This window comes from Lepidochelys olivacea, assembly GCF_965140295.1.
Source record: "Lepidochelys olivacea isolate rLepOli2 genome assembly, chromosome: 1".
In the NCBI taxonomy this organism is placed as follows: domain Eukaryota; kingdom Metazoa; phylum Chordata; order Testudines; family Cheloniidae; genus Lepidochelys; species Lepidochelys olivacea.
The window spans coordinates 281,449,406-281,471,982 of NC_140411.1; the positions used below are offsets into that span (position 1 = coordinate 281,449,406).

The 22,577-nt window shown below is 45.0% G+C and overlaps 1 protein-coding gene across 2 annotated transcripts in view; it reads left to right on the forward strand.

Annotated features, from left to right (window-relative positions):
- Window positions 1-759: 759 nt before the first annotated feature.
- The window catches only part of PAWR (pro-apoptotic WT1 regulator), a 148,343-nt gene continuing 126,525 nt past the window's right edge, over window positions 760-22,577 (forward strand). Inside the window, exons 1-2 of one of the 2 annotated variants that reach the window (XM_084617438.1) lie at window positions 760-929; window positions 1,554-2,117. In XM_084617438.1, the coding sequence (XP_084473564.1) occupies window positions 1,620-2,117 (498 nt within the window). In that variant the 5' untranslated portion in view covers window positions 760-929; window positions 1,554-1,619. Of the gene's footprint in view, window positions 934-1,553; window positions 2,118-22,577 lie in introns of both variants that reach the window. The other variant, XM_084617437.1, reaches the window with a different exon arrangement.

Consider the following 22,577-nt stretch of genomic DNA (forward strand, 5'->3'; position numbering starts at 1 on the left):
GAACACCCTTTCTCAGATCTTTGGATTCAAACTTATGAGGTTGTGAAGTGTTCAGATAAGTTTATATATCTTCTTTTCCGGCTCTAACCACAAGCACAAGGCAGGAAAGGATGTTCTCATGGTATTTCTGGTAAGACTAGGGCCAGATACCTCCCCACAGACCCATTATCATTACCATTTATGTATATTGTGGTAACACGTGGAAGACCAAGATCACATTGTGCAAGGTGCTGTACACACACACTGTTATTGTGCCAGACACCTTACAATCTACCGTTTCCAGCCGGCTTTGCAGACGGAAGAGCTGGGGGCAGCTTTGGGAATAACCTCTGAGGTGTGGGAATGGTTAAGCAAACCCCCGAGTGGGTGGCACTCGGCTGTTTCTGGAAACACAGGCAGTCTCTGGCTAGGTGAGAACTGTCCATCTCAGCAGCGGACCGGCTTTCGGCAAGGCAGAGCTGCTCGCGGGAGCAGGCTCTCCCCACGCAGGGAGGCAGCGCAGCGGCCGGACCGGCGGGTTCGCACCGCTCGGCGCTTACGGACTCGAGCTGCCCCCCAAGGACCCTTCCCGAGCCCCGCAGAGAATCCGGGTCCCCGAGCCCGACGCCTCACTGGGCTCGCCACGTCCGGGCAGGTGTCCCCGCGGGGCTCGCGTCGCCCGGGGGCGGGCGCTGCGGGCAGGACGCCGCGCTCCCGGGCACTGGTAGGGCGGGTCCCCCCCGCCCCTCCTCCCCCGCACCCCATTGTTAAAGCCCTCTCGGCCGCTTCCGCCCGCGCTTCGGCTCGGCTCGCCGCCGCCCGGCCCGGGGCGCTTGGGAAACCTCGGAGCCGCTCAGCTCCTTCCGGGAGTGGGGCAGTGCGAGCAGCCACCCGCGACTCACCTGGAGCCGGGACCGGAGCGCCGCGGCCCCTTTCCCCGCAGCGGCGAGGTAGGTGAGCAGCCCCGTCCGGGAGCGGGGCAGCGGCTGTGGGGGAGTCGCGCTGGGCGCTGCGGCAGGCGGGGTGGTGCGGGGACGGGGCTGCGCGGCGGAGCCTCCCCGGGCAGGGTGGCCCCCTGCAGCGGGTAGCGCAGAGCCGCAGCCGGAGGGCCTGGGACTAGCCCGGTAGTTACTCCCTTCCTCACTCCCCCGTCCCCCGGGGCCCGCTGGGGGGCGCTCGCTGCTCCGGCCCCGCCAGGGGAGGGGGCGCGGGAGCAGCTGGAGCGTGGTGACCTGGTGTGGGGGGGGGCCGCGTTCCCTGGGGGGTAGGATGGGGATTGTGGGCGGGGAGGAGAGGCGCCCTCATGGGGGGGGCTGGGGTTTTTGTGTGTGGGGGGGGGTGGTTAAGCAGTGATTTTCCGGGGGAGGGGGGAGCCGAATGGGGCTATCCTGGGGAAGGGGGGTGGAATTGTTGCGAGGTGGGTTTGATACGGGCCTCCTGGAGGTGGGGGGGGTTAGCGAGGGCCCCCCCCCTTGGGGTCGGGGTGGGTGGGGGGGGTTAGCGGCGCTTGCCTGGGGCGGCCGGGGCCCCCTGGGGGCGGGGCTGTCTCACGCGCGCCCCTGTGCTCTCCGCAGGCTGTGGTGCCTGGGCCCGTAGCCGCCCCTCCCCCCGGAGCATCGCCCATCTGCCCCGCTGGGAACATGGCGTCCGGCGGCTACCGGAGCAGCGGGGGCAGCACCACGGACTTTCTGGAGGAGTGGAAAGCCAAGCGGGAGAAGATGCGGGCGAAGCAGGCGCCGCCTGTGCCGGGGTCGGCGGCCGGCACTGACGGCAAAGCCCCCGGGAGCGTCCCCTCGGCTGCCGAGCTCAACAGCACCCTGCACCCCGCCGGCCCGGCCGCCCCGCCGCACCCCCCGGAGCGGGGCGCCCCGCCCCCCAGCGGGGGCACGAACGGTGTCCCCCTCTCCGCCAGAGCCGGCTCCAAGGAGCCCCCGCCCCCAGCCGGGGGCAGAGTGGCCGAGCCTGCGGGGAAGCCCTCCGCCGCGCCCGGCTCCCCGGAGGAGGAGAAGGCGGCGGCGGCGGCGGCGAAGGGGAAAAGCTCCGGTCCCAGCGCCAGGAAGGGGAAGGGGCAGATCGAGAAGAGGAAGCTGCGGGAGAAGAGGCGATCGACAGGTGTGGTGAACATCCCCGCCGCCGAGGTGAGCCCCGCGCCCCTGCCCGGGGAAGGGGGGGTGCCTGGGGTGCGTTCAGGGGCTCGGTGAGCTCGCTGCGTGTGCGAAGGGCGGCTGCTGCGATGCTGCACCTGAGCAGCCAGCGCCCAGCTGTGAGCTCCGCTGCCTGCCGATCCCAACTCAGCCCTGGAGCTGCTCAGGCGGCGGGATTGCGTCCAGTTTCTTGTGGCGAAGGAGGCTTGTTCTCTCCTGCTCAGAATGAGGTGTGGGGAAGCTGCCTCACCCGTGAGTTGTGCTGTATCGCAGGGTGCGCGCTTGACGCGGGCTGAGCATCCTCCGTCCTGTCTGCAACCCTCTGGGGACCAATAATAGGCCTGTCAGTGACAAAGCTAAAGGTTTTGGTTTGGGAATCGTTTGGTGATGTGCTGGACCAGGGTTGTAACGTCATCCCCCCTCTTTCTCCCCACCCCCTTAAACTGTGAGTTTAAAAACCAGACTAGACAGAGTCCTGGGGTCCAAACGTGTTGGGCTGGGTCTGAGCCCAAAGTCCTGATGCTTGCATAGTTGCAGGCTTGGGCTCCTAGCGAGGAAGCATTAGTGAACGTTGATAGGAAGAGCATCATCAATATATCCTTGAACACTTTTTAAAATAAGTACAAGTATAGCACTTTTTAGTGTGTCTTGGTTGAAACTAGGATGTGAAATAGTGTGTGTGCTTTAGAAGAATTGCAAAGTATTCATCAATATGAAACACCCTTCTAATTATAGTCTGGTTATCTCACCACTTAAGACTTGGTGTGGTGATCTTTTGTCTAAGGTTAATCTTTAATGATTATCTTCTGCTTTTGTCATGTATTACTCTAATCTGAAGGTAAGTTCTTAATTTTACATATTTATGAAGATTAAAAAGTACATGTCAGTTACTTTACTGATCTAAACAATGAAGAGAAGAAGTCATGGTATCAAGCTCTGGATAAATATTCAGGTGTAAATGTACTTAATCTAAAACAATTTCCTGCACTGGAAAAAATGCAGTGGCTTGAAGTGCATTTTTTTTGAAGCAGGGAAGAATATTTGTATCAGCCAACACAACTGTTCTTTGTGGTTTGCTACTAGCATGAAAATCTGGCATTCATGTAAAATACTCTTATAGGAATTCAGAAGCATGATAACCAGATCATTTGCTTTTTACAGCTAAAGGCTAGAGGAGACTGAAAACAAAGCTGAATTGCATTCTTCAATTTTATATTGATGATAAAGAACAACACTATTTTAGAAAACATGTATATCATTCTTTCTCCTCATCAACTAGGGACTGCTGCATGAAAAACAATCTTTTGTGTCTTATGCAGCTGGAGAAGATAGAATCCTATTTTCCTCACCTGAAGTCACTAATCCTTTCTTTGTGATGACATAATCACTTTCACAGCAACCACTTGTAATACCAGAAGCATTGTCAGGTGAGGAATAAGCAGCAGGAGCAAGTGAAGTCTTAAATAAAAATTCTGTTTTAGGGCTTGGTCCCATAACTTTCACTCAAGTGATTAGCCTCATTACTTGCACAGTCTTCACTTTGAAGTGAAAGGTTGCAGGACTGGATCCTAAGTACTCACTAGGAGTTTGAAAACTTCCTTGATACCTACATGCCTGAAGACTCATCCCCAAATAAATAGTTTTAATCAGTTCCATGTGTCCAGGTATTGCTGCTCCTGCACATTAAACCAATTAGTATCTTTCCTTCTCATTGTTGTTCCCACCCATACTGCCCTTCTCTTGAACCTGGGACCTCTGCTTTTTGCTTCCAATCCCTTACTATTAGAAGAGCAGTGGCTTAGGGCCTGCTCTACCTTTTTTTTTTTTTTTTTGGGGGGGGGGCGGTTTCTCCTTCCATTCAGTAACAAGTAGCCTGAATGGATCTGCTCCCTTATTTCCCTCTTATGTTACTAAAGGAATGGATTTGTTGGGGCCACTATGCTTCTTCTCTATTCCAGAGACTGCCAACTTCTTTTTTCTCATTTGGTCCCAAATATCTGCTTGCCTTGGGCGACCAGTTTTTTTTCTATCTCTGTCTCTTTAAGAATAACTTCGCAAAATCTTTCACCATGTGTCAACATTACTTGGAATAACTTAATGAAGTTTTTGCCATGGTATATGTTTTGTCTTAAAACTTTGAATAACTTCATAGCCAGTAACAATAAACAAAGGGTTCTTTCACACCTTTAAGTGTCTGCCTTTTTCAAATAAGGTACACTTGGACCGAGAAACTCTGATTTTCTTTTTGTCAACTTTTGTTATAACATTTATATTTATGATGGTCGCTAAATAAAATTACTTAACCTGCAGATCTGAGGGAGTGCTTAAGGTGCTTAGTGCATTTTTTTTAAGTTGGTCTGGCTTGTGGGTAGAATTCATTGGTGATGAACATTGCCTCTTGACAGGCAAATATTTACATGAAACTGACTTTTTGAGATAAGGCCAATTTCTTGAAAGTCTAAGACTAACATTTTTAAATAGGAGTATATGTAACAGTAAGAATTTATAGTTCAAGGCCAGAAGGAACCCTCAGATCATTGTCTGGTCTACATATCACAAGCCATTACATTTCATCCAGCTATCCCTATGTTAAGCCTAATGATGTTTGACCCAAGCATTTCAGTTCTCAAGACTTAGGACATGTCGACACTGCCTCTGGGAATGAGCCTTCCAACCTGGGTCTACAAACTTGTGCTAGCATGTCTTGTGCCACCTTGCTAAAAATAGCTATGTAGATGTTGTGGCTTGGGCAGGGGGATCAGGCTCTGGAACCTGGGGTCTGTGAACTTGACAACCCAAGCCACAACATTAAACAACATCTGCAGAGCTATTTTTGGAGTGCTAGCATGAGTCTGTGGACCTGTCAGGGAGGCTTGCTCCCAGATGCACAGTAGGCATGCCCTAAATTGTATTCCATGGACAGAGAATAGGCCACTGCAATGGGAGGGAATTGATTAGGTCAGATGCGTAAATGATCCACTCCCCGTGCTGCAGATAATGGTCAATCTGACAGTAAGGAAAAATGTCTCCTGGACCCCAAATCTGGTGGTCAGTTTGACCTGAGCAAGACACTTCAGCCAGGCATCTAAGAGAGAAGATTCTCTGTACCACCTCAGAACACTGATCCATCCCATCCTGTGTTATGTTTCCTGCTCTGGCCAATCAGAGATGCTTCAGAGGAAGGCAGAAAACCTGAGAGTACACTTGGCCAGTTGTGCATGGGGAGAGGAAATGTGACTAGCTGAAAACCCTGAGATTTGATTATAGTTATTGTATTAATGAATTCTGTGTTTTGTGACTTTTCTGTATCTGAACTTCAAGAAAATATTCTAGTATAAGTACTTGATAAACCAAATTAATTATGTAATTAGTATTCTGAATATTAGCTACACGTACTTTCATATGTTCAGCATATAGTTTAAAATGCATATTTTCATCTCAAAGTAACGTGCACATAAGACATCTTTCCCCTTTACATGACTTTAAAACAAAACAAACCTTTAAGTTTGCTGGACAGATGAGGACCTCTGTACTTGGGTTGAAAATGTTAGAACGAGGAACACAGAAATAGTGGTACCTGTTGATGCCTTCCTCTTTCAGATAGCTAGACAGATTTTTCTAATGCTACACATAGTGACTTAGCTGTTCTGTATATTAACTTTGATAGGACAGAAGCATTTTTAGTCCCATCAGCACTTTTAAAATGTACCCTAGTATGTTCTAGGGATGTAAAATATTAAATGATTAAACAGCTAACCGATAAGTACTAGTCTTACCTTTTAATATATTACAATTAACGTTTAAAACAGATTAGGTATTACAATGTCACAATTATTTTACCAATGTGCACATTTAAAAACTCTGCAGATAGGGGTGGGGGCATTTGAGCTTGCAGTTCCAACTCGAGGCACCACTGGAGCAGCCCGTGCCTGGTGGGGAGGACACCCCCCGCTCGGCAGCCCCCTTCCTTGCAGCTGGCTGCAGCAGTGGGTCTGCCCTGGCACTGCTGATTTCCTGGCAGTGATCCACCAAACTAGCAGCATTAGGCAGCACCTACTAACCGGGAGAGTGAGGGGTAGGATCAGAGCAAGGCGCATGGTGCCCAGCCCACTGTACTCCACTTCCAAGAAGAGACAGTAGGGTGGGTGCTCCCCCCAAGCCTGGGGTAGATTGTGAAGTTAATGATTAAACGGTTAACCGATATAATTTTAATAATTTAAATGGGTACTTTTCAAAAATATTTACATCCCTAGTATGTTCGGACTCAAGTGGGTTTTATTGTGTGTGTTCCTTTTCTCTGCGAGTCTCATGTTCTCTAAGTTTGCCACTGAGATGCCCTAATGTATCAGTATTGAGAACTTTTCAATATGCATAGTGGCAAAAAAATCCTTAATTACTCATAATGCTACTGTCCCTCCACCTCTGTTGCCAACCAGCCGGATGGCATTGGTGAAAATGAGAATTCCTTAGTGGGTCTGATATGGTTTATCTTTATTTTTTGTGTGTGAGATGGTAGTAGTAGAAGGGAATAATATGCTAGCTACAAATTTGCATTGTAACAGTTATATAGTGCATCATAATGTTCTATACCTATGACAGGAATAATAATAATAAAAGTCTCTGCTCCAGGAACTTATACTTTTATTTTAAATGTAATGCAAAAAAAAAAAATGACAAATAAGTAGTGGAATAGGGCAGGAGAAGGGTTACCTGTTTCTGTCCTACTGCCCTATCTTTATGATTTCAATAGGTTATTTTTTTAATGGTCAAGTTTCTCATTCCTTGTAAGCAACAAGAAAATAAGTTTTAGGGCTCCATCTTAAACACTTCTATGAGTAAAGTTAAGCATGTTCTTGCGTAATTACATTGATTTCAATAGGGCCACTTTTTGCATAAGTGTCTGTAGGAGTGGGATTTTAAGCGGGACTTGGAAAACTACTAGCAGGAAGAACTATTACTATGCCTTTTTGTTAATGGTAGAAGCATTAATCTTAGACCTGAGACTTTTTTAGTTCTACAGTAGAGCTCTTGCCCAGGAATTTTGAGACACTTGTCTGCTTGCTGGCAGCGTTAACCATAAATCTACAAAGTATATGTCATATAGTGTAAGCTGGTATGGTTTCTCAGGTATGCCAGCAGGTGTTTTATTTTCACATAGTACTTTGTAAATGTTCACTTAAGCTGCAAAAAAACAGTAGCTATATTATGGACTACATTTTTCCACATTATAATTAATTATATTTTAAAAGGTCTAATGAATCTCAATTTTACTGTTCAGATGATAGATGCATGCATATTTCTGATATATGCTGATGTAGGACAGCAAGCTAGACAGTTGGTTTTGATTTAATACGCTCTCTGACAGCATTTATGTTTTTGCACTAGGAAATGAAGTCATCTAAACTCAGAGGTGTTCTTTTGTTATTGACAGGGTGATGAATGATTTAAGAGGGTGCAAACAACTCTGATTTGTATATCTTGTACTTGTGGCTACTATATTCTAGACATGGCAATCTCCTGACCTCGTTCTAAAGAATATTAGAGAAACTATTAATGATTAAGAGCTAAAGGAGAGAGAACCCTGGGGCTGAATCTGTTTTGTAGGGGTATTGACAGAAGTGGTGGTCTACCTCTGTGTAATGGCTACAAGGATCCATCTTTCTGAAATCTACCTTCTCTTGGCTCATTTCCAAACACAGTATTCAATAAATAATAATGTATACCTAATAGTTTTAGAGCATACTGTATCTGTGGTGCTTAATACTTCCAGAACTTACAGAAATGAAAGTTCTAAATGGGGCAGAGAAATAAACACTCTAAAAGTAAAATTCCTGTTACCACAGCATTCCAGTATGTTTTGTTGTGTGGAACAAGAGAGAGTAACTTAGTTTTCATTAGACAAATTTAGTGAGCAAATGCCCCAAGCATAGTCCGTGTAAGCTAACAGTGGTCTTAGAGTGAACGTCCACACGGATTTCACACTTGGCATAGATGTACCCCATACTGAGAGCAGTATCCTTTTGGACCAAGTCTGTGCCCTCCTGCCTCAAGGCATAAAGGGCAGAGCAGGCCCAACTGTCCCTCAGTTCCTTGTTACATGAGACAGAACCCCTACAATGTCCACTTTCTCTGTATTGTGTAGTATTCCTTAGGCTTGTATATACTATTTAGATAGTGTAGTTTCTGTTATACCCCCTGGCAAAACATGTATTTTTTAAAAACCTTCAATCAGTGTTGGTGAGGCTAACCCCTTCTTTCCTCTCCCATCCTGTCCCCCCACGCCCTCAATTAAGTGCAATTAGTATTATGGCAGAAGTCAAGTCACCAGGATTTAAGACCTGTGTGATGTTTCAGTACCTATTAATGACAGACACTAACAGTGATTGTTCTGTCATGGAAGCCAAATCCTGGTATGATGTTCCATCTGTTGCTCTTTCTCCGAGCACACTGAAGTGAATGAAACCCTGAAGCTGTTCTTCCTAGAGAAGTTGATACATGCTCCCTTGGGCACAGAGAGAGAGAGGCTACAACCAAACCTCAACCATTGAGGCAGTCTCTCTCTGTGACCTGATGAGCCATGATTTCATCACAAGCTCCCAGGCCACATCCACTCTGAGACCCCGTTTGTCTGCCATTGCATCAGTGTGGATGTCTGATGGGCAGAAATGAACACTGTTCCAAAGATGATCCAAGGCACAGGTTGCTGTCCCCGGCACAGGCAGTCTGAGATAAAAGGGTCATCAGATGGATAACCTGTCTTGGATTCATTTGACTGAAAGCCATCAATCTAAGAAGGCCCTTTTGACTCCTGGTACCAACTTCTATGTCGGCATATGTGGTACCCTCTTAACTGGCTGACTGCATTGCCTTTAGTAGTGACCCTTTGGTATTGACCCTGGCACTGAGTGCCTTGGTATCCAGATCCTCAGCACTGAGTGCCTAGGTGACCATAGCCCCAGTACCTTCCACTTTGATATCAGCTACCTCTATGGTACCTACTACCTCAGCACTATCTTGGCATCTAGGTCTTTCAGCACATGTATGACTTATGTGTATCAGTCACCTCTTCTTGAGATACTGAGGGTAATTTCAGTTTGAGCTGTCAGTATGCCAGGTTAGAGATGCCAAACTCCTAATCCAAGACAGGGCACAACTGACAGAGTGGCCCCTTTCAGAGGAGTTTTCCTCCTTTTCCTCTTCTTTCTGAGCATAGCAGAGACTCACCTTGATCACCTTTCCCTCCCTGGCTTTTGCATTGGGAGCCAGGGAAGGATGCTAGGGAGGAGCCCATGATAGGAAGTAGAAAGAGGCCAGGGGTTTGTAGGGATTATCCTACTTGGTACCCCTCTGTATCCTCCACTTCAGTATTTCTAGCTTTACCAAGAGTGATCTTCTTGCATACCCTTGGGTGGGCAGCCATATTCCAGGAATCTGGTTTAATTAACTGTCTACAGGGCTAGGGCACCCTTTCCAAAGAGACAAATTAAGCTGCTTCATGCAAGCCAGTTGATACATGAGAGGCAGAAGGAGGTGACTGAGGAAGAACATTAGCTAACAGGGGAAGAACTGCTGCAATCTCTCCATCCTCCCTAGATGAGGTAGTGAATTCACCCATGTGTGCCTCAGTTGATTAATTCAAAGTATTTTGGAACCTGATGAAATGCATGGCAGAAACTTTGAATAGCCCCTTCAAAGTGGTTCAAGAGAAGCAACACGTGTCTCTCGTGGTGGAGGACTGACTGCATGTCACTACAGGCAGTGCTAGACATGTCTGACACTACAGCATGCATGATGGCCCCTGCAATAACCATGAGGAGGTCAGCATGGCTTCAATCTTCAGGGATCCACAGCGTGGTCCAAGTAAGAAATGAAGACTTCCTATTCAAGGGTAATGAACTTTTAAACAATTAAATGGATGAGACCCTTCTCCTCTTCCTTAAACTCTTCAAAGTCACAGCCCTATTTGGGCCTCTCCATCTCCACCTCACGGTGGAAACAGTCATGGCAATGGCCTGCCTTCAGACAGTGCTTCCCAGCTCAATATTACAATGAGTCAAGAAGACCTCAGAACTTCAGAGGAGGAGACAGACTCCATCATAAACAACTTTGTCTTCTGTGTTGCCCCACAGTTTGGGGCTTCCACCAGGCAGCAGACATGATGACCTTGTCAAGATCCTGGAAGAATGACCTGTGGCTCTATGTGCTTAACACTCCCACCCCTTCTTTGGCAACTACCTATTTTTATTTTCAGAAAGATTGGCATTACCTTGGACTGGTGGATGTTGGAGATCATAAGCAAAGAGCATCGTATCCAGTTCCAATCCCTTCCCTGTCCCTTTTCAGGAATGCTTCTCCTAAGAGACTCTTCAGATAAGAAGTAGACTCCCTTCTACAATTGGGAGTGGTGGAGAAGGTGCCCTTGGGGCATAAGGGCAGGGGTTTTATTCCCTTTACTCTTATCCCAAAGCGGAAAGGGGGTTAGTGACCATCCTGGATCTTCAGTATGTCAACGTCTTCATTTGCTGTTACAGGTTCCTACTTTTCAATGTATTGGATTCTCAGGACTAGAGTGCAGCTATTGATCTCCAAGATGCCTATTCCATATATCAATCCATGCAGCTCACAGGGAGTACCTCAAATTCCTGTTAGGAACATCTCACTACCAATTTAGGGTCCTGTCCTTTGGTCTTTCTGCAGCACCAAGGATGTTCCACAAGTGCTTCAGAGTTGTGGCCGCTGATATAAAGAGACAGGGGACCCAGGTCTATCCTTACCTCAGTGACTGGCTGATTCCAGGAAGATAATCCAAACAAATGACAACTCGATTCAAGTACTTCTGAAGTTCCTTGCCTTTGTAGGCTTCAAGTCATCAGACAAAAGTCCCCATGAACTCTGACTCCGAGCATAGAGTTCATAGGAGCGCTGACAGACTCCAAATCAGAGAGAGATTCTAAACAATAAGTCTCTTCAACCAGCTTCAGAGACACCCAAGAACATCAGTGAGAAGATTTTTAAGACTTCCAGGACAGATGGTATCATGTCCTTATCACACAGCATGCCATACTTCACCTACACTCCATATTTGGTGGTGGTTGCAATCAGTGGATCTACCTAGCAGACACCGCATGGATGTGATGGTCATGTTTCCCATAAGAAGTCCTCTCCGCATTGAACTGTTGGAAGAACCTTCTTCATACATGTAGTGAGCCTTTCTCTGCACCTCTGCTTCCCAAGATTTGGGTTACAGATGCCTCTATTCAGGGATTGGCATGGGAGAGGGGAAGGAGGCTCATCTAGGTAACCTTGAGATTCAGGTCCTAAAAAGTCCTAGCACTCAGCTGTTTGCCTAGCATGTAAAAAGCATTCCTGTCTCTACTTCAGGGATCCATAATACAAGTGCTGACAGCACCAAGCTATGTATGATGTCAAGTGGCAAAGGGGCACAAGATTGTACTCCCTCTGTCAGGAGGAGGCAGTGCCATACGACTTTGGAATGGGTGCATTTTGAACCAGATCCTACTGGTGGCTCTGCACCTTTCTGGTCTTCAGAACATCCTGACGGATCAACTTGGTAGGCAATTCTCTGACAGCCATGAATGGTCCATAAAAGAACTAGTTTCACAGATTTTGCTAATGGGGATTCCCAAGAATTAGATGTTATGGCAAAAATAAGTATCAGACATTGTTTCAGACTGCGTTCAAGCCAAGGCTCCCTGACAGATGACTTTCTCATCCTCTGGATGCCAGGACTGATGTATGCCTTTCTACCTATTCTCATGATACCAAGAGCACTGAGGTAGAACGTAGGACTGATTAGGATAGCTGCAGCATGGGCCAGGCATTTCTGGTACTTGGATCTAATGGACTTATTGCTGCAGCCCCCATGGCTGAAGGGCTTTGGCTGGCACTCTCCTACGGCTCAATGGGCCAATCTAACCGTGTGGAATCCTGGCTGGCTGATGTCCACTTAAAAAAGCTGTTCAACTGAAGATCAGAACTTTTATTCTCCAAAGCAGGAAACCTTCAACCAGACTTACTTGAGTAGCTAAATGGACAAGGTTTTCTGTTTGAACAATTCATCACCAGCTGTATACCTTAACACCTGTTTTAGTAATACTAAACTATTTACTATTCCTTAAAGGCTTCCAATCAGATACCCATTTTGATAGGACTGTCCTGCGGTCATTATCTAATGCCCATCTCCAAGCAATTAGTCACAGAATGGAATCTGCTGTGTGGACAGGCAATTGAAGATAGAGCTACCATTACTGTAGAGAAAATAATCTTTCTAATTCATTACATTGCCTAAACAGATTATGTCAGATTATGTATGGGTCATTACACAAAGTAAAACTATTTCCCCATGTTTATCCCCCACCCCCAACTGTTCCTCAGACTTTCTTGTCAACTGCTGGAAATGGCCCACCTTGATTATCACTACAAAAGGTCATCCCCCCCCCCGTCCCCTCCTCCCCCCGCTGGTAATAGCTCACCTTAAGTGATCACTCTGGTTACAGTGTGTATGATAACACCCATTGTTTCATGTTCTCTATGTATATAAATCTCCCTACTGTATTTTCCACTGAATGCATCCGATGAAGTGAGCTGTAGCTCACAAAAGCTTATGCTCAAACTTTGTTAGTCTCTAAGGTGCCACAAGTACTCCTTTTCTTTAAGCAGATTATGTGCATGCTGTCACAAAGCAATGGAACCCATTTGAAGCACCTGGTAAAGATAGAATGCTGAAACAGAGGAGCATGCAATAGAGTTGCCAGGTGTCCAGTTTTTGACCGGAACGCCTGGTGGTTCTGGTCAGCACTGCCGACCAGACTGTTAAAAGTCCGGTTGGCAGTGCTGCAGGTCTAAGGCAGGCTAGTCCTTAACTGTCCTGGCATCACTCTGTGCCCCGGAAGCGGCTAGCCAGTCTGGCTCCTAGGCAGGGGGGCCATGGGGCTGTGTGTGCTTCCCCCACCCCAAGCACTTGCTCCGCGCTCCCATTGGCCGGGAACCGTGGCCAGTGGGAGCTGGGGTGGTGGTGCCTGCAGATGAGAGCAGCGCGTGGAGCCTTCTGGTCCCCCTGCCTAGGAGCTGGACCTGCTGGCTGCTGCTTGGGCGCTGAGCAGAGCCAGGGCAGGCAGGGAGCCTGACTTTGCGCCACTGACTGGGAGCTGCCCAAGGTAAGCCCATGCCCCAACCTCAAGCCCCCTCCTGTACTCCAAAACCCTCATCCTCCATCCCAGAACCTGCACCTCTACCTGGAGCCCTCACCCCCCGCACCCTAGCCCCGATTCCCCCTCCCGCCCTCTGGAACACCCTCCTGCACCCCAAATCCCTCACCTCCAGCCTGCACTTCCAGCCAGAGCCTGCACTGCAACCTCTTGCCTCAACCTGGAGCGCCTTCCCACACACTGAACCCCTCATATATGGCCCTACCCTGGAACTCACAACCCCAGCCCAAAGCCCGTATCCTTTCCCAACACACTGCCTCAGCCCGGAGCCCCCTCCCACACCCTGAACTTCTCATTTCTGGCCCCACTCTGGAGCCTGCTCTCCGTCCTGTACCCCAACCCCTTGAGCCAGCCCAGTGAAAGTGAGGGGGGGGGGGGGGAGAGTGAGTAATGGGGGGGGGGGAAGCAAGGGTGTTTTGTTTTGTCCAAGTAGAAAGTTGGCAACCGTAGCATGCAAGCACTCCCCAAGAGCTACCTGCTTTTGAAATGGATGCTGTCATTCTGTCACAGAACAAATGCTCCATGGTAGGATCTGTGGGGGCAATACATTCAGAGACAAACACACTCTTCCAGATTTATAGCAAAATGCTTGTCTAACAGGAAGTCAAGCTTTAAAATACAAATGTGAGACCATTTATGAAGTTTGACACCACTATTTGAAAGGAGAGCTTTATAAAAGACAAATCAGAATTGGGACCCACACTTAAATCAAGCCAGTAGGTCACTCCTAGCCAGGTGTTCTGTCCTCTTTGCCATCAATACATGCTATGTTTGATTTTGAGGAAAGTGGAGTAGAAGCTTGCATTTCTAGTCTTGTGGTGCTCCTTACTTCCTTTCTTCTCTGAGGGCAGAACTCATGGGGTGTTTGTGAATGCTTCTTTGCTACACCACTGGCTGTATGTGATTTGTAAAGGAACACAAATGTGAAATCTAATTAACAGTATTACCAACCGCAAACATCCAAAAAGTGAGTCAGGGTCCCCAAAATAAGATCTTGAAAAAATAATAATAATTTTGGTGTGTTTTTTTTAAATTTTCCATGTGTGCACACCTTCAGGATTCATGTTTTCAAACTCTTCTCTGCAAGCATAAGGTCTATTTCCCCATGTTTATCCCCACCCCCCACTGTTCCTCAGACGTTCTTGTCAACTGCTGGAAATGGCCACCTTGATTATCACTACAAAAGGTCCCGTCCCCCCTGCCCCCGCTCTCCTACTGGTAATAGCCCACCTTAAGTGATCACTCTGGTTACAACCGCATTTGCTCCAACCCCTCAGACAGAGACAAACACCTACAAGATCTCTATCAAGCATTCTTACAACTACAATACCCACCTGCTGAAGTGAAGAAACAGATTGACAGAGCCAGAAGAGTACCCAGAAGTCACCTACTACAGGACAGGCCCAACAAAGAAAATAACAGAACGCCACTAGCCGTCACCTTCAGCCCCCAACTAAAATCTCTCCAATGCATCAAGGATCTACAACCTATCCTGAAGGATGACCCATCACTCTCTCACAAATCTTGGGAGACAGGCCAGTCCTTGCCTACAGACAGCCTCCCAACCTGAAGCAAATACTCACCAGCAACCCCACACCACAGAACCACTAACCCAGGAACCTATCCTTGCAACAAAGCCCGTTGCCAACTGTGTCCACATATCTATTCAGGGGACATCATCATAGGACCTAATCACATCAGCCACACTATCAGAAGCTCGTTCACCTGCACATCTACCAATGTGATATGTGCCAGCAATGCCCCTCTGCCATGTACATTGGTCAAACTGAACAGTCTCGATGTAAAAGAATAAATGGACACATCAGATGTCAAGAATTATAACATTCATAAACTAGTTGGGGAACACTTCAGTCTCTCTAGTCACTCAATCTCTGACCTAAAAGTCACAATATTACAACAAAAAGACTTCAGTGAGAGACTGCTGAATTGGAATTAATTTGGCCTAATTAGAGACTGAGAGTGGATGAGTCATTACACAAAGTAAAACTATTTCCCCTTGTTTATCCCTCCCCCCCAACGTTCTTGTTAACTGCTGGAAATGGCCCACCTTGATTATCACTACAAAAGGTTGTGTCCCCCGTCCGTCCCCCCCGCGCTCTCCTGCTGCTAATAGCTCATCTTAAGTGATCACTCCTCTCCTTACAGTGTGTATAACACCCATTTTTTCATGTTTTGTGTGTATATAAATCTCCTGACTGTATTTTCCACTGAATGCATCCAATGAAGTGAGCTGTAGCTCACGAAAGCTTATACTCAAATAAATTTTAGTCTCTAAGGTGCCACAAGTACTCCTTTTCATTTTTTAAGAGTTTCTCATATAATCATGAGACTCCAGAAGGGAGGCTTAAGGAATAACTTTTTTTTAATGATTCAGTATTGCCAGCTATCTTGATTTTTATCATGTTTCACAATCTTTGGTGTTAAAGTACTTTCAGTGACATCTGCTTCTTGAGTTATCCTTCTTTTATTTTCCTAAAATGTATTTTTCCTCAATTGTATGAGACGTCCACAAAACAGACACAGTGCATATATAAATTGTTCAATATTCAAAGTAATCAAGCTGGAAAAAAGCAGAAACTTCTTTCCTTTGATCTTTTAATTTACAGTAGGTAAAAAATCTTAGGTATGATTTCCTCCTTCGTGCCCACAAATGGATGTCTGTTTAATTTGAAAAATGAGACTAGGTGAGGGGATTTTCACGGGTTGTTGGGAATATATTTAGTGCCAGTTCTCTTTTAGAGAGCTGTATGTAATGTTATAGGGAAAACTTAATTGCAGCAGAATTAATATCAGTAGGTAACACAAGGTTGACATAAACTACGTTTAACAGCAATAAAAACACTCCTAAAGTAAAAGTATATATTTCAAAATATTTTTCTTACAAAATTGTGAACTGTTTTTATATTAGCCCCTTTGACTATAAATCCAGCTTTCAAATAATGTCTCTTGCCAAATTACAGTAATTACATTTTTGTCTAATGTTAGGGTTTTTTTTGTTTTGTTTTGTTTTTTTTAAAACTTGCTCATGCCGGGAAGATAAGATAACAAAGTCCCCAAAAAGAAATTCCCTTCTTAAAACTTTAACTCAAAGATTGAGTATGCAACTGTGGTTTTAAAGTTCAAACTTTGGTTTGACAAAATTAACACAGTAAATGTTTTGGTGACATGAATGGTTGTCAAAATGTTGGTATTGTGAGGGGGGGAAGATACTAAAGCAGGGCTGACAGAACATTTCAGTTGGAGGGAAAATGAGTTCTCAAAGCTTGTGAACTCTAGTTGGAAACAACGTAAGTGCCTAATCCTGTGAGGGGTACCCTCTGCTCCCAGGTTTTGTCTGTATACCAAAAACTGTTAATACTAACTCATGACAAGTTGTAGCGACAGTAGAGGGTATAGTGTAGATAGATAGTATGGTGTCCAGCATTTATTTATTTTACCATTATGGAGTCCAGGCTACAGTACTGCTTCTACCACTGTTACTGCTGGTGGAGTTGCACTGATAATGCATTGCAGCTGTAAAGTTTGCCAGTGTAAACGGAACAAATTTGTTCCCAGTGGGAACATAGCTACAGTTTCTACATCTCATTGCTTAGTTTGGAACTTATTTTAAAAATAATGCAGCCCTCGCCCCTTTCTGTTTTTGTCCTCACCACCTCCTCGTCCTCTCCTGTGTTTTTGTAGATGTTCCTCTCTTTTTGGTGTCTATCATATATTTTTAAAATGTAGAGCTCCTGAAACTGCAGGATTGGTGGCACTGGAAACAGAAGTCCTCTTCATGCAGATAAAATAGGATAGTGCAACCTTCTGCATGCTACAGTGCTCATGCACTATACTCCAGTTGCGGAATGATCACTTTAAGAGATGAGGTCAATCTTTTTAATCTTTGTTCTCTGGTGAGACTTTCATCAAAGGTAGATTGTGATGGTGATTGTTGTGTTGTGAATATCTGCAGTTGACCAGAGACTAGTAACTCTTCTGTGCCACTGAATGCTGCTGACATGAGATGGACAGTGGTGAAAAGTAGCAGAAATCCTTATCAATCCCCTCAGCTTCTTTTGACTTCAGCATTTTTTTTTCTTCTGAGTGCAGTCTCTGGAATAATGGTATTTAGGTATAGCTATTCTGGGCACTCTTTCACTTTATTTTAGACTGCTTTATTCTCTCTATTGTGTATTTCAAGTTTACTTGTAAGTATGGATTGACAAATTCCAGTGGGAGAAAATAGGTTCAATGTAAGCAAAATGAAAACAAGTGTTCATGTCTGTATAAATTTAAGGGACTACACACAAGGATATTTCCTTCTGTCCTCTCACTTTATATTCTAATAAGTGGTTGAAAGTTTCCTTCAAATCTGTAGCTTTGGTCTCTGCCCAATAACCTTTTTCTCTTGCCTCTTTACCAGGGCTGTCCACTCTTCAATCCTACAGCAAACCTACTTATAAGCTAAACCTTTTTACGTTCTCTCTTGACTGAAAAGAGATGATCGATCTACCCCTATGATCTTTATAGAAAATCTGTGCTATGGCACTTCAGATTAAACCAATAGGTGTCTGTCCTTTCAGTACTCTTATTCCACAAGAATGGAGTGAATTTCATAATGCCCCCTAACAAGTCAGTGAATTTGTGTATAACTTGTCAATCCGTGGTGGTCATTTTCAAAGCACTTGCTAATTACTTGTGGTGGCTTGTAAAGTGTTTTAATCTTACTCTCAAACTGGATGAATGATAAATGCCTTATTTAATTACTAGGTTAATGGTCTCCTGCAGTGGAGAAGACATTGCCTTTGCGTTAGTTAGCTTCTGTTGTTTCACAGGTGTAAATGCCATCCCAAATTATTAGTTACTTTCCAAGAGATTGTATTTCAAATCTAAATAGAACCTTTCTTATTTCCCTGCTCCTTTGTTCTGTAGAAACTACCTGGCGTTTACAGTAGCTGCTGGAATTCGGGCAGCATTGACTTTTGTCATAAGACAAGGGTATTAACCTTCATCATCCTGACCTAGGTCATGTGATTGAGGCCAGGAATTAAAGTCCATTGCTTTCCAACATTCCTGTGTGACAAACCCTTATTGCTCACGGCATAGTTTAGTATAACAGACTATAGGCCCTGTTTCTATTTTAGGGAAACTTTTTAACTTTCCACCAGTGCTGGTAACGTAGGGAGCCCTAGCGTAGACAAGCTGCTGGCTTCTACTGGCATTTTTAACATTCTCACCTATTCCTGGTTCAGAGCAAATCTGATTGACGTAGTGTTAAATTCCGGCTACATTAAAATTCCGTTTTGCTAACGCTGTGGTGGAACTGAACTGGATTTGGCAATGGTAGGGAAACTTTTAGAAAATTTTCCTACTACAGAGAGGAAAATGTTTGTTTAAATGAATATTGATAAGGTGGTAATTGTAATAATCATGTTTCTTTTACAACTAAACACTCTAGAGTTGGGTTTTTTGTTTAACTCATCACTATTTTGAATGGTTTTACCTTTTCAGTGAGCTTGGACAAACTACTCATTTTCACTTTTTCTTGCACACAACATGCTAGGACAAGTCAAAGATACAAATTTAAACATAGTGGGAATTCAGCACCTCTCCTTTCTCAGTTGTAACCCATGTTTTGTTAAATTTTCGAACACATGAACCTATTAAGTCTGAAAAGGCTATTCAAGTGGATTTTCAATGGAAATACGCTAGCTATTTTTCTTCTTCCCTTCAAACCCCCCCCCCCAAAAAAGAGTACTGTATAAATGAAGATTATTTTATAGAAAATGTATTCTGTAATGGAAAATTGCCCAGAAGTTTTTGGCTTTACTTCCAAGGCCATGTTGCTACCCCTCAGGATGGTAGTTGTCTGTCTTAATGCTCTAGCTAGTTCCAGAGTTGGGTGTCTCACATGAGAATCTCAGATGTTAAATATTTTTAACTAAGTTCTAGCCTTTGTGGTTGTAGAAAAGTCTGAGATGTGGTAACTCTAAAAGCACAAAAACTAGAAAAAAAAAATTAAAGAAAAAAATCCAAATTTATCATTTAAAAAATCTCATGGTTTTCTCTTGTCTCATGATTTCTGAATGCTTGGGCTTGGCAATACTGAGAGTGCCTCTGTTTGGACTGACATCAGAAAAGACTTGCCTAGCGTAAATAGCAAAATACAGAATGGTTAGTTTAAAACTGTTCCCTTTTTTGTCACTTTTTGTATTTTTCCCCCTCTTCTCCTCTCCTCTTTGACCTCCTCCTCCCCCCAATACTGAAGGGCGCATGCTGGTCTGGGTGCAACTCATGGATTACAACCACACATTCCATTGCAATTAAACTTTTTTCTTCCCCTTCTGATTTTGTTACAGCACTGTAGTGACCCCAGGAGATGACTTCCAAATTAAAATAGTTTTCTATTAATATATTCTAGGGCTGTCAAGCAATTAAAAACGCAAACCGCGCGATTAAACAATAATAGAATACTGTTTATTTAAATATTTTTCAATGTTTTCTACATTTTCAAATATATTGATTTCAATTACAACACACAAAAAAGGAGTACCTGTGGCACCTTAGAGACTAACAAATTTATTTGAGCATAAGCTTTCGTGGGCTAAAACTCACTTCATTGGATGCATACAGGGGAAAATACAGTAGGAAGATAATTTTTTATATACATCTCTTCCTACTGTATTTTCCACTGCATGCATCAGATGAAGTGGGTTTTAGCCTACGAAAGCTAATGCTCATATAAATTTGTTAATCTCTAAGGTGCCACAAGTACTCCTTGATCTTTTTGCTGATACAGACTAACATAGCTACCACTCTGAAACCAATTACAACACAGAATACAAAGTGTACAGTGCTCACTTTATATTTTTGATTGCAAATATTTGCACTGTAAAAATCAAAGTAAATAGTATTTTTCAGTTGACCTACTAAAGTACTGTAGTCCAAACCCTTTATCATGAAAGTTGAACTTACAAATGTAGACTTGTGTACAAAAAAACCACTGCACTCAAAAACAGAAGAGTGTAAAACTTGAGAGCCTACAAGTCCACTCAGTCCTACTTCTTGTTCAGCCAATCGCTAAGAGAAACAAATTTGTTTACATTTATGGGAGATAATGCTGCCGACTTCTTAATTACAATCCACTGTTGTAGCTGGTGTCTCAAGATATTTGAGCCAGATGCACTAAAAATTCATATGCTTCATCATGCTTTAGCCATCATTCCAGAGGATATGTTTCCATGCTGACAACGCTCGTTAAAAAAATGCGTTTATTAAATTTGTGACTGAGCTCCTTGGGGCTGGGGGGAATTGTATGTCTGTCTTACTCACATTCTGCCATATTTCATGTTACAGTAGTCTTGGATGATGACCCAGCATGGTTTTTTTAAGAACACTTTCACTGCATATTTGACAAAATGCAAAGAAGATATTAATGTGAAATTTCTAAAGATAGCTACAGCACTTGACCCAAGATTTAAGAATCTGAAGTGCCGCCCAAAATCTGAGAGGGATGAGGTGTGGAGCATGCCTTCAGAAGTCTTAAAAGAGCAACACACATTTGGTGGTTTGGGTTCTGCAGTTGCCGCATCATAGAAACTCAACCTTCTGCTCTGACTCAGATGATGAAAATGAACACGCACTGTCAGTACTCCTTTGGATAATTATCAAGCAGAACCCGTCATCAGCATGGACATGTCCTCTGGGATGGTGGTTGAAGCATCAAGGGACACATGAACCTTTAGCGTGTTTGGCATGTGACTATCCTGCAGCGCCAGCTACAACAGTACCATGCGAATGCCTGTTCTCACTTTCAGGTGCATTGTAATTAAGAAGTGGGCAGCATTTTCTCCCATAAATATAAGTTAACTTGTTTCTTAGCAACTGGCTGAACAAGAAGTAGGACTGATTGGACTTGTAGGCTCTAAAGTTTTACATTGTTTTTGAGTGCAGTTATGTAACCAAAACTACATTTTTTAAGTTGCACTTTCATGATAGAGACTGCACTAGAGTACTTCTGTGAGGCTAATTGAAAAATACTGTTTCTTTTGTTTACAAATATTTGCATTCTTATCATTTTTACAGTGCAAAGTGAGCACTGTATACTTTGTATTCTGTGTTGTAATTGAAACTGATTATATTTGATTTTCTACATTTTTCTTACTGCTCCTGGGAAGGCAGTGAACTCACACCGCCTCTCTGCTCCTCTAGCGTTGTGACTCCAGAAGGGGGCATCCTGGGAGACCCATCCTGGCAGTCTCAGGGGAGGGGCTGCTGTTTTTCTCCCCCACCCCTCCAGTCGCTGCCCCGAAGGCTGTGGCTGCAAGGAAAGCCCCTGGTAGCCACATTTGAGAGAAACTGTACTATACCAAGGGTTCAAATGAGAGCAGAGGACAACAAATGAGAAAATGGGAATGGGCATGAGGGTCATAGGTTCAAAATTAGAGATCCAGAAGGGGACACAGAGGATAGAACCTCCAGACAGTACCCACTGCTCCTCAAATATGTCAAAGGAGCCAGCGGATGCGGCCCAGAGGAACTCTGCCCACATATGTGAGCCAAGGGAGTAGCAGAAATAGCCCCCACAGTCACAGAGCACATCCATGTCCAGCATCCTTCTCCTCCTGGCGTCATAAATGGACGCTTTGGCCAGCTCCAGAGGAGGTTGTTGAGAAGGTCTTGTGACTTCATGGGGCAATGGACAGGGTGTACATAGAAGAAAAAGGGGTGTGTGGGGGGTTGGGGGGGAAGTGCAGCCAGAACCTCAAAAGGAGGTTCTGGAGTAGCTGGAAAAGGGGCTGCAACCTGGTGCACTGCAGGTATACGTGTGCCAGGGTCTCCCATATGCCGTTAAAAGGACAGGAGTCAGGGATGGAAATGAACTGCTCCAGGTACACACCCATGCTCACAGCTCCATCAAGGAGCTGCCAGCTGATATTCCTGGTGGAATACAGGCTGTTCCACCGGGATTCCTCATCCTCCATAGGTGATAAAAGATCCCACCACTTGGTGTCAGGGCAGGTCATGAGAGAGAAAACGAAATGTGTGGAGCATGAGCATGTACAGATGTGTCCTTGGCATGGTTCAGAAGTGAACCAGCTACAAGTTGCATAGCCACCTCCGGTATGCAGAGGAGGCGGCTGTGGGAGGCTCGCAGGGTAGGGGCCTGATGAAAAGGTCCGGAGGGTCTGTGGTGAGGGGTGGTCAGGGAGAACCTTCTTGCAGG